Here is a 13219-nt window from a genome sequence, read left to right as displayed (position 1 = left end):
AAAATGTTGATTAGGCAACAAAGTAGATCGGCTCATTCCATCCATTGTTTTGCTCATCAACTTCAACTAACTCTTGTTGGGGTCTCTAAAAAGTGTGTTGAAGTGGGAAAACTTGTAGTATTGGTCTCAAATATTTTAAATGTATTGGGATCATCTTTAAAACGTATGGATGAATTACGTGATTCTCAAAAAAAAAAATTAAAGAGACATTAGATATGGATGAACTTACAACCGGTAGGGGCTTGAATCAACAACTTGGTCTTTCAAGAGCTTGTGACACTCGTTGGGTATCTCATTATAAATCCTTTAATAATTTTATTATTATGTTTGGCTCTATTCTTGATGTTCTTGAATCACTTTCTCTTGATGCACGAAATTTGGATGAAAGAGCTAAGGCAATGGGACATCTCGAAGCTTGCCGAACATATGAGGTTGGTTTCATATTGCATTTGATGAGGGATGTCTTAGGAATTACAAATGAGCTTAATAAATGCTTACAAAAAAAGGAGCAAGATATTGCAAATGTCATGTTACTTATTGAAGTAGCAAAGAGAAGGTTGCAAGTTTTAAGAGATGATGAATGGGACTCTCTTATTGCTAAGGTATCTACATTTTGTATCCAACATGATGTTTTGATACCTAACTTTGAGGAGCCATATATTAGCTCTTTAAGATCACGACGAAAGCTTGTTAACTATACAATCTCACATCATTATCGTGTTGAAGTGTTTTGCAATATTATTGATTGGCAAATTCAAGAACTTAATAATCGTTTTGATGAGGTGACAATCGATTTGCTCCATGGAATTGCTTGCTTGAATCCAATTAACTCATTTTTAAGTTTTGACATAAAAAAAGTAATGAGAATGGCGAAATTATATCTAGATGACTTTGATGAATCTAATATGAGTGCTCTTAAGAATCAACTTGCAAGTTATATTGTTGATGTTCGTGATGTTGATGAAAGGTTCTCCAATACAAATAGGCTTTGTGATCTTTCCAAAAGATTAGTTCAGACAAAAAAACATTTTACTTATCCTTTGGTATTTCGTTTAGTGAAACTTGCTCTACTTCTACCAGTTGTCACTGCCTCCGTTGAAAGAGCTTTTTTGACAATGAAGTTTATTAAGAATGACTTGCGGAGCCAAATGAGTGATGATTTTTTTAGTGGTTGTTTGGTGCCTTATTTAGAAAAAGATGTATTTGAAAGTATTTCTAATGATGCTATTATTAAGACATTTCAAGATATGAAACCTCGTAGAATACAATTGTAATAGTAGTGTATGTGGTTGAATTTTAATTGTAAAACAATATTTTGATAGGCTTATTCGTATGTTTGGTTTCTTAATCCCCCTTCAAGGTGGTGTAATTATCACTATGTTTTGTAATACATATCAAGATATAATAATTTATATTGTTCAGGGTATTTTTGTATTGTTTTGAAGCCATTTTTTGTCATTTTTTTTGTGGAGGAAGAGTACTTTTATTTTGAGATGGTGTTTATTTTAAGTCTTTTTAAAGTAAAAGTTTATGTTTGCTCTCCATTTGCACTTTCAGGAGCTAAAGAGAATTCAAAAGAAACTGAAAAAAATGGAGAAAGACCCTGCTTCTTGCAAAACAGGTATATTTGACCCGACCCGTTTATTTATGAATATGATTAGCGTGTTTATTTTTTTTTTGAACCCCCTTCATAAATTTTCTGGATCCGCCACTGTACGGACATATACTTTACCTATAAATAGTGATGGTCTTACATTATATTGGGTAATATAGAGCATAATATGAGTAGAAACAAGAATTTTATTTAGTTGAAGAAAGGTGTTGTTTTCTTGGTGGAGCCTTGGACTCAATTTTTGTCTAGAATTTATTGAGTTATACAGTGTTGTTGGACTGTTGTTTCTTGGAAGCAAGAAGATTACTGCTGAACTGGTAAAGATTTGTTTCAAAAAACGTAAATTTTCTTTAAAAAAAGATATTCGTGCCTCAAGCTGAAGATATTTTTATTTTATTTTATTTCTAATTGTAATTATAATTTCACCATAGTTACAAGATAAAAAAGAGATGACACCATAATCTGAAAATGATTAGCTTACTTCAAATTGACACTACAGTAACAAGAATCAATTGCGCAGTGAGTGAATTTGATCATCCTAAACCTATTGAGATTATATAATGCATGAAGACAATAAGGCTGGGTGGTCTGGTAGTTGATTACAGTTATGCAAGTATATTAGTAATACATAGATTGGTTATGAAGAAATTTATGTATTATTTTATGTCGAAATTAGATATGAAGCGTTTAGTTATTATGTATTATTTGTTCCACCTTCTATCCTGCATATAATTAATTATACATAGATTTCATCATAACTTAAACTTTTATTAGTTATGTGAGTTTCTAAATTGCAAATCAAACATCATATTAATTTTACACATAAATAATTTACCTCTTAAACAATTATCAAACATGACATTGAATGTAATATCTATATAACTCATCTCCAAATCAGCTACCCAACAACCCCTAATAGTATTATATAACAATATAGTAAAAGTAAAATATGTGATAATTAGTAGCAAACATGCACAAGTCAAAATATATCTGATAACAAGCTATGGGCCCTTTGGACTAGACTCACTAGACTTAATAATTCAATCATTTCTTTTCAATTTATTTGTCTTAGTTTGACTGTAGGATAAAAATTTTAAAAAAAAGTAAAAAAGATTTTTAATATTATGATTATTAATTAAAAATATATGCAATGTATCATAATATCCTTTAATTTTATAATTTTAAATTTGCAATATTCAAAAATTAAAAAAATTGCCAAATAAAAAATATATATTCTTTTTTTAAGCAGATTAAAAAAAATATATTGAAATAGATAATGATAAAAGAATCTAATATTAGAAAAAAAAAAACATATATGCCCAACTAGGGCTGCTACTTCCTAAAAAAATACACATATAACAAAGCCAAGTTGTGAATTCTAATGATACAATGATTCTTGAAAACAGTAATAATACATTTTTAAATCATTGTACAATGAATCTAACACCTGAACATTCATATAGTGCCTGTATTTGAGGTGACCTTAACTTGATGATGACCTCCCATCACTTTCATCATGCAAATTCAAGATTTAAACTCATTATATATTCAATATTTAAGATCTTTAACACTAAAATTACTACATTTTTTAAAACATTGGTTCAAATTTATTATTTTCTTTCTTCTCAATTTATATGATTTAGTTTTCTTGACGCAAAATTTAAAAAAGAATGAAAAAAATTGAAATTTATTATCTAAAATAAGTCTTAGCTGTTTGTGTGGATATAAATCATTTCATTAAGATTTAAAGATAAAATAGACATTTTAAAGTTAAATTTTACTAAATATAAAAATGTCTCGTTCTTTTTGGAATTAACTAAAAAGAAAAGTGAGTTATACAAATTGGGACAAAAATATTATTACCATTTTAATAAATTTTTATATGTAAATTTATACTTCACGACATTAAAAATATTAAATTCAAATAAATTCGAAATTATAAGGCTGCATCAGCCTCTACCCCCCCCCCCCCCCCCCCCGCTTATACACACTCTATATGTATTCATCTTTGTCATCATCACTCCATTCCACCTTTCGTTCAACTCCTACTTAAGCTAGACAAATTTCACATGAGAAAAACAAAGAGATAGTGATCACTTCAAGAATCGTGTGACACATTTTAAGTTCAAAACGGCCAATATCACTAGTTGAACTGCGATGTTACACTTTCATCGATACATATTATGTCTACATAATTTGTGTTACAAAAAAGATAATGATCGATGTACGTAGATGATTTAAGGTTTGTTGTACATGTGGATCGATATGAAGAGTATATCGAAAAGAAGATTTTAATTCAAGAAGAAGTTCATATTGAAGAACATTAGACGTATATTTATCTGTCAAATCATCAAAATCAGAAGAAGTTGATGGCGAAGAATATTAGGCGTATTTGTGTTATAGCTTTCATGGTGATTCTAACGCTATGTCTCTTGGTATTGCCATTGGTTCTACCTCCTCTTCCACCACCACCACTTTTGCTTCTCTTTGTTCCAGCTATACTCTTTGTTTTCCTCATCTTCTTGGCCTTCTCTCCTTCATTACCACCCGCTGATGGATCGCGTTAATTTCATAAATGGTCAGTTAATTTTATTTACTGTACTATAATTGTTAAATTATTTTTTTGTAATAAAGAAATCACTCAACTTCGTTTTTTCATATATATATTTCTTTTTAGATTTCAACAGGAAGAAAGTCCATTTGAATATTTAAATTCAAGAAGTTTAATTCCTTTTTTTTTACTAAGATTAAAATAAAAGATAAATAATTATTTGTGCTTATTCCTAAAATATAAAACAATCTATTTGTTCCAGGATAGCTTTCTTCAAAAGGGCTTTGTACAAGAAAATAATCATTCAACTTTACTTAAAATCACAACAAGTCACTAAATAATTATTTGTACGTAATAAAGAAGTGCTTCATCTTTTCTTGAGTATCTTAGTAAAATGTCTTTTATTTCCTCCTGATGAATTTTGTGATTTTTAGATAAAGTAGTGTCATTTTTTTGGTTCAAGAAAATTGTTTAGTGATTTTTGTGATACTTAAATAAGTTGAGTATTTTTATTATTTTTTAATTATTAAAATAGTTTAACGATTTTAGTGCAATAAAATGAATGGTGAGTAACCATTTATTGAAGAGAGAAGTATTGAAAATATCTGTAAAATCGGCGCTAATTATTAATTTTATCCCCAAATTATTGATAGCTTTAAAAATACCTCCCATCTTGCAACATGAGTGAAATACATCCCTAAATTCTCTTCAAGTTTAGGGGTGTTTTTCAACATTTCTCTCGCTTTTTATTAAGAGACTCATGCTCCTACACGAGTTTGAGACCACTTGCTATGTCATGTATGTGGCAGATCGGAGGTGTATATTCTAAGTTTAGTTAGTCAAATAGATGAGTGTTTTAAGCGTGTCAATAGTTTAGAAACGAAACTACTAATTTGCGCCAAGTCTAGAAGTGTTTTCAATACTTTTGTCTTTATGAAATCAACCTTGATATGATGAGTCCTTCAAATCAACCATCAAATTACTTTAATCGACAGTTTCACGCCATAAATATCAAAATCTTGAAGAAATCCTCAGCAACATGGAGTACATTAAAGTAAAAGGTGAAACAAGATATTTTTTTTTTTAGGATTTTAATTTAATTGTATCTTATTTATTTTTATGGAATGGTTGTCAAAAAAAAATTATTTGGTGGAATCAAAGTATTATGCAGTGGTGGACACTAATTAGTAATTTTCGACTATGTGTTATTTATTCTCATGAGATGATCAAGTTGCTTGTCTACAATATATAATATTGTCGTTCTAATTGTTGTTTTCTAGATTATATTATACCAATAGTTGATATTGAACATATTAAGTGAATAGCTAAGTTGATTTTAGTAATTAAAGGTTGTCATTTCTCAAATAATATCTTATTGTTTTAAGAAGTTTTAGGGTCCGTATTTGAGTTCCACCATAATTGTTACTAACATAATTATAATAGTCTGATTCTATTGAGTATGATACTCTTTTGAGAAAGATCTTTCAATGACTCTTTATCTGCACAGTTTCAAAACATTTAATGAATTGACTTTTTTCTCGGCCTTTATCCAAGAAAAGACAAACTGTGTACAGAGGTCTCTCTTCAGCCTGCTCTAATTCAAATACTATTTTATTCTATCTCATGACTCACTATCCGTCAAGCTTAAAAGTCTTTTCATTCTCATCACTTACCTAAATATATCAATATGACTAGTTTTCGAGTAAGATTTCTAACTTATTTATACATAAAGCTCTCTTTCGAAAACACATGATTTGAAATTGTTTCCAGAACCATGTTCATGCTAATAAGAAATACATAGCTAGTCGAAACATGTAACACGTACGGGTACGTAGTTTGTAGCCTTAAATAATACTCATAATCACTATAAATTTGTATCCATAAACATATATATACTATATGCTATATAAATATTGTGCTCCAAATAAAAATGAGATAGAATGATAGATGAAACCATATACTGTATACCTAATTAAAAAATAAAAAGAAGTCTGAAACATGAAAATATAACTTCGAAAACAAAGTCTGAAGCAAGAAAATATAGAATACAATAAATGATGGAGATCTTTATACTAATAATCAAACTTACTCTCAATAGTTTAGGAGATAATTACTTACATACACTCTAGTTTGTATTATTACATATCTTATCAGATTTTGGTGCATCTAGATACGTTCAGATACATGTATCTCGGGATACATGAGATCAAAATTAGGTGTAACTATATGTGTTCTAGATACACTGTATCTAAGTGGGTTAGCATGTATCTGAAACATATGGACAAATCTTGTTTTTCCTCCCTCGCCTCCCTCCCATCTCGCTCGCCACTCTCCTCTTCTATATGTATCTTGTATCCTAGATACGTGTGAATCACACCAGATACATGACTAAGTATCTAGTGTGATTCGCATGTATCTAATATACATGACTATCTCGATTGCCTCTCTCCCTAATTTTAGCGTACTTGGTAGAAAAAATACATATATCTAAGTGTATCTTCCTCAATATATGATAAAAAAAATTAATTAATGATAAAATACATAATTATTTAAAAATATAGATAAAATTAATATATAGAATATGAACATATACCTAATAAGATAATTTCTCCTAAGTCTGATTCACTATTTTTTTTTAATGAACGGCTATTTAGATTAGTTCTTCTAAATGTATACTGTCCCACTAAAATTTTGTCTAGTCCTATAAAGAGATACAGGCTGAAACACAACTAGCAGTGTAAAAGATGGGTGGCGTAGCCACTTTGGGACCGGTATTTAAAGTTTAGCCACTATTTAAATGTTAATTTGGTGTAAAATTTGGTGTTAAACTACAACTCATACCAAATTTGGTGTGTGAATAGTATTGCACTAAATTTGGTGTAACACTATTCATCACACCAATTGTACATTTTGAATATTATTTTATTATTCATTATACAATACTTTTAATTAAACATCATATAAATTTTATGTTTTAATTAAACATTTTCTTATTTTTTAAGTGATATTATCATAATATTAATTTTAGATTAAAATTTTAATTTTTTTATAAATTATTTTCCTATACTTGAATTTTTTTAAAATTAAATTTATTTTAATTCTATTATAAATTTTATTTGGATATAAGTACAATTAACCTTCACAAAAACAGAATATGTAAAAATATACATTGGTGGACAAATAATACAATGTACTTTAGAATTATCGATAATAATAAACATTCAACAAACTAATAATTGACATACATCAAAATTGAAATATAAAATACATAATGATTTTAAAGAGTACAGCAAAATATAATAATTTACAAAAATTAAAACAATGAAATAAGAAATAATAAATGAAATAAAAAATAATAATATAATAATAATGCAAAGAGAGAAAAAGATTATTTTTTGGTATAAAATTTGGTGCAGTGGATTGGAGTTGATTTACACAAAATTTGATGTTTGAGTTGGAAATTCCCTCAAGAGTTGAATTTCGAAAAATGAGTCTGGTCATAGAATTTCAGAATTTATTAGAATTTGAAAAACACCAAAAAATATTTTCATTCACTTCAAATTACTCAAAATTCATAAACAACTCCAATTAATATTTATAGCCAATCACAATTGCAATTTTCAAAATTCGTTTTTCACTTTAAAAATATATATATATTTTTAAAAATACTCACAATTTTCATAATAGTCAACCCCCCCCCCCCCCCTTCTAAAACCCTCATTTTAGAATTTTTCTTCCAATTCTTTATCATCTTGAATATTCTAAGATTCTACCTTGTACACAAGGTGGCACAAAGCTTTCTCTTTAAAATTATTTTGCTCATTTAATTTGCGGGGTTAAATTTTCTCTCCTATTTGTGTATTCCATGCTCAGTGTCGTTGATTTATCTGATAGGAATATATTTAATATTAAGTTAATAATGACTTATCCTTCAACAAGAAGTACAAAAGAAAATTTTCATAAAATTACATGTACTAATAATTGTCTTTGCAATAATTATATAAATGATTAATATTTTTAATCATGGAGTACAAATAATTTTATCAATCATCTCTTGTTCTTGAGATTCATTTTTTGTCTTCACCTTGCTGGCTTTAATATCACCATATAGGTAAGAAATAAATCCCCATATAGAAAGTACAAGAGAAATACCTTTTTCTGCTGTGAATTTTTCACCATAAAAAACAACACCTAAAATTTCAGTAATAGGAAGTAAAACAGTAATTACAATTCCAGAAACCAATGATGAAGAAGAATAAACAACTCCAATAGCACCTAAGAAGAAACATTGCCAAATTATAGCTGACCATATTATCACAATATAATATCTTCCTTCTCCAAGTTCAAATGATTTTGCCTCCCTCGACATTGCCTGCATGCATGTTTAAGAGACATACGAAAGCTAATAAATTATTTACGAAAATATTGTTATTATGTAATCGACATGTTTAACTAACCAATTTAGCTTTACAGTATCAGGTTATCTTAAAAATAACGATATATAATCGTCTGAAACGTATTCAAAATTTTGAGATTTATGAATTCTCTGTAACGATCTCAAGTTAACATATAATAATAATTGAGTTCATGATTACATATTTATATATATTGAGAATTTCTTAATAGAAATATAGTTTTTCAAGAACCTATATAGTATATTCTGCATCCGCGATTGGTAATTATGTTCATAATAAATGGAAACTAATAAGCTAATAAAAATAAGATACATAAGAAGGTATACAAAATACGAATTTCAATGGTTGATCTAAAATTTTCGCCAAATGATATCAAACTATAAAAGAGGAAATACATAAAGAAATCAAAAAAATTCAACAAGCAATATATACACATAAACAAATTATTTATTTATTTAAGCAGTGTAATTTTTGAGCAAATGGAATATGTCAATTGACACCTCTTGATATAGGGTGGATCCTCCTATGACTAAATCATAATGAATATAAGTTAAAATTATACATTGGTTGTGATGCACCTATTCTACTTTGGCATTCCTTTTAAAACTTTTTGATAAAATAATTTTATTGAAAATAATTTTATTAATCTATAAAGAAAGAAATAAATTTTTTGTACATTTGTTCTTTCCTCCAATTATGAGATTATATTAAGTACGTTATTATTGTTATCGTCATACACAAATTAAAATTTTATATGGTCAATCAATTTTGAGTAATTGGTCATCATAATCACTCAATTTATTCTGTCTTTCAAAAGTCACTTAATTTTTTGTCAAGATAGCTTTCATGACCATTATTTTCAAAAATATAACTTTTAGTATTTATTTAATAACATGGCAGTTATAATGTTTTTTTAAAAAATAATTTAAATTTTAAAATCAATTTTATTATTTGTTTGACCATCTAAACTTCTAAGTCCGTCATGCACCTATTAAATGCTAAGATCAATAGGGTCAAAACTTCTAAGTCTATCATGCACCTATTAAATGATAAGATCAATATTAGTATTTGATGTCTTGACTCTTTCTTTTGACTCTTTCGATACAATCAAATAAAAATTGAAACTAATACATTCGTTATTGCTGCTCAAGATGTCTTTAATATGGGGAGCTAGAAAATTATATTATTTATATATGATTAAAATATTTTTTATTTATATCATAATTATCAAATCATTTTCAATTAGTTCATATATTTTTACTTCTTCAATTGAATCCTTTTAGTCAAAATTCTAACTCCGTCATTGGAGGAAGCGTGTGAGAGATAAGTAAGCAAATAAAGCTACAATCTTTTTAGTGTTTTAAAATACTTTTATAATAATAATAATAAGATATTTCAAAGTTCAAACATCCCACCCCCACCCCCACCCCCACCCCCACACAAACAAAAACAAAAAGTAGATGAAATAATAAAGTTGTCATTAGATGGGAGCCTATTTTGTTGAATCCAGAGCCTTAACTTTTAGTATTTGTTAGAAATCAATTATTTCAAGATAGAGATGGACAGCCAAGTTTGATAGTGGAATTTTATTCAAGACTAGATGACGTTTCTACTTCAACCACTGACTTAGATATCATCAATTTTCATGGTCTTATTCTTAATTTTATTAAAAGGACAAATTTGCATTTGAAATAGTTAGGTTGTTGATATGATGATGTCAATCAATTAAATATCTTCTTGGTGGGAAAATATATATGCATGTCAAGCCACAAACTAAAAGTTAATAATATTAATGTTACATAAAAAATTATATATATATATATATATATATATATATATATATATATATATATATATATATATATCGACTAAATTTTAGGCGAAGATATAAATAATATATTTATAAAAAATAATATATGAAATTATGAACCAAAAATATAATTATTATGTTCAATATAAAGTTCTTTTAATTACCAAGTCAACATCATTTCGTGTGGCAATCACTAAAGAGAAGAAGAGAGGGTTTTATTATGTCATTTTTAATATATTAAGAAAAAATTATTTATTTATTTTTATTTTATTCTTAATATTAATTACTTATTCTCTAAATTATTTCTCAAAACTTAAAACTATACATCAATTAATATAAATATTATAATAAAATATTCATATTAATTATTATTTTTTATGAGGCGTATAATGTCCTAAATGGATAAGTAAAAATGAACGTGAAGGGAGTATGTACTTACCTACTTTCTCTCCATTTATACTCCCAATCTTGAAATTCTAAATTTGATTATTGCTATTTTATTGAGTTATTTAATCTTAAGAATCCGTAGAAATAAAAAAAACATTGGATACTCTATCATCAGGGGCGGATCCACCTTATGCCGAGGGGTTCATCCGAACCTCCTTCGGCGAAAAATTATACTAATTATATATGGTTAAAATAATTTTTTATGTATATAAAGTAGATGTCGAACCCTCCTTCGACTAGTTCGTATGTCTAGTTATTTAAATTTTGAACCCCCTTATTTAAAATTCTGGATCCGCCACTGTCTATCATGTTCTTTTAATTCATCACTAAAGTTAAAATAATCTAATTCAAAATATTTGTCATTTTAAAAATTAGCTTAGCAAGACAACTTTGTGTCTTTTTTTTTCCACCCTGGCCTAAATATTCAAACATGACATATATTCATTATTAGTTGCTCATTGCCGGCAAACATAATTTAGTTAAATATTCTTTTGATTAAATCTACAAAACGTTTTTCTTGATTAATATGTCAAACCTTAAACGACCGATTAACAAAAGATAGGATGAAAGTACAAGTACATGATATTGCTAGTGATTTATAACCAGAATTTAATTATTAGCCTGTCATTATTAGTTGCCAATGATAATTTCAATGACTTAAAAAAATCTTTAGAAAGGTAATTAGACCTCAATCACAACAAACTAAAAAATGATGAAAAAATTCTATTTTGAGATAGCGCTAATTATATTGTACTCCCTTCATTTATCTTTACTTATCCATTATATTAAAAAAAAAAAAAATTGATTCTCTCCGCTTTAGCATATCAAGAGAAAGAACAATCGTTTTCATGTTTTATCATCAGCATGAACTACCAATTCCTCAAATCATGATTTCCTAAGATTTTTCAAAATGCTAAATAGTCATGGATATTATAGTAAAATATGTACTTCTTTAATTATTATTTTTAAAGAAAGTGCAAAGTACATCGTGGATAATTAAAAATGAACGGAGAGAATAGTAATTAAATAATTATGTTAATGGTATTTTCATCTATTTAAACTTTAGTGGATGGAGTTATTTGTCTGTACTGATGGTGGTTGCAACACATATTTATATAATATATATTTCATGAAATTAGTTGAGGTGCACAAGTTGGCTTGAACACGATTGTTAGAAGAAGAAGAAAAATGATTGTGTTAAAGAGGGAGGAAGAGACAAACCTGAAAGTCCTTGTTTATTATCATCCCAATTGTGCAAACCACAGTAGAAATAAGGCAATACACAGCCTGAATCTCCAAAACAAGTGTGTAAGTGATACCTTGCTTTGCCTTTTTGTACAACAACTCAAACAAAGGCAAAATAAGTCCATACAAAGCTGCAGCTCCAAGTGTCATGATAAACCCTAGAACATACTCCTTCTTAGGCTCCCCATTCGGTCGGTCACCGTTCGCGTGGAGGGCCAATACCACCGCGCCAAGTGTCAGTACGAAAATTGAGTTGATGGAGTAGGACGTGAACTTTTGCTTTACAAGAAGGAAAGCAAAGCCCGCGGTGAAAGCAAGTTGAGAAGCGATGAGAAGGGCTGATGTGGAGACAGGTAATTTAGCTACGCCGTAAGCATAGAGGTAATTATCGAAACCGATTAGGACTCCGATCCCGATGCTCGATACAAAAATCCAAGGAGTCATTAAAATGACTTTCGTTTTACTATTGTTATTGTTATTGTCGTTATTTTCAAATATTTTACCTTGGAATTCACGACGACGATTGAAATAGGAAAAGGCTAAAGGGATGAGAATAATTGGCCAAGCAACCGTTTGTAGCCAACTTGATAGCCAAATTCTTTTACCTCCTTTAATGAAATAAAGGCGGGTGATTAAAGGGCCACCACAATTTCCTATAGCTAGAATTATACAATTTATAACTAGAAGAAATTTCTTCGTTCTTGATGAACTTGCTTGAGTCGTCATTTAATTTTTATAGAGGATTAAATTGAAGATTTTTCTTCTTTTGTTTGAGTAGTGATTTATAATGTGTGGAAAAATTAAATATATAGTCATTTGGTATTGGAGATTTCAAATGTGTCAACGTCTTGTGTGTCAAAATTGTCAAAAATATATTTTCTCGTGCCGATTTTAAGGACCTTTTCTTATGATAAATTAAAACATATAAAAAAAATTAATCAATACAAATTAAATAAAAAAACAAAGTTCAAAAGATGCTTAAATTCTACTCTATGTGTGAAACAACAATCTACACAATTATTTTTAATGTCTTCAATTACATATACTTTTTCCGTCCTACTTCATATGAAACAATTAGAGTATGAGCGTCAAACTATCTAATTTTCGATGTGAATCATCCAGACTTAAAATTCTTCAAT

At 28.2% G+C, this 13219-nt stretch overlaps 2 protein-coding genes across 2 annotated transcripts; one reads left to right on the top strand and one right to left on the bottom strand.

Moving 5' to 3' along the window:
• Positions 1-215: 215 nt before the first annotated feature.
• LOC129892959 (uncharacterized) lies at positions 216-4179 on the top strand. Its single transcript, XM_055968463.1, has 4 exons — positions 216-1178; positions 1558-1621; positions 1862-1929; positions 3973-4179. Exons 1-4 carry the CDS (start codon positions 216-218, stop codon positions 4177-4179), a joined length of 1302 nt encoding a protein of 433 aa, XP_055824438.1.
• Positions 4180-8144: 3965 nt separating this feature from the next.
• On the bottom strand, positions 8145-12842 carry LOC129892597 (purine permease 3-like). Its single transcript, XM_055968178.1, has 2 exons — positions 12057-12842; positions 8145-8535 (listed from the first exon to the last, which is right to left on the bottom strand). The coding sequence occupies exons 1-2, from the start codon at positions 12804-12806 to the stop codon at positions 8185-8187; spliced, it is 1101 nt and encodes a 366-aa protein (XP_055824153.1). The 5' UTR covers positions 12807-12842; the 3' UTR covers positions 8145-8184.
• Between the last annotated feature and the right edge of the window lie 377 nt (positions 12843-13219).

The sequence above is a fragment of the Solanum dulcamara genome, chromosome 6, assembly GCF_947179165.1.
Source record: "Solanum dulcamara chromosome 6, daSolDulc1.2, whole genome shotgun sequence".
NCBI lineage: Eukaryota > Viridiplantae > Streptophyta > Magnoliopsida > Solanales > Solanaceae > Solanum > Solanum dulcamara.
This window is presented reverse-complemented; position numbering and strand designations above follow the sequence as displayed.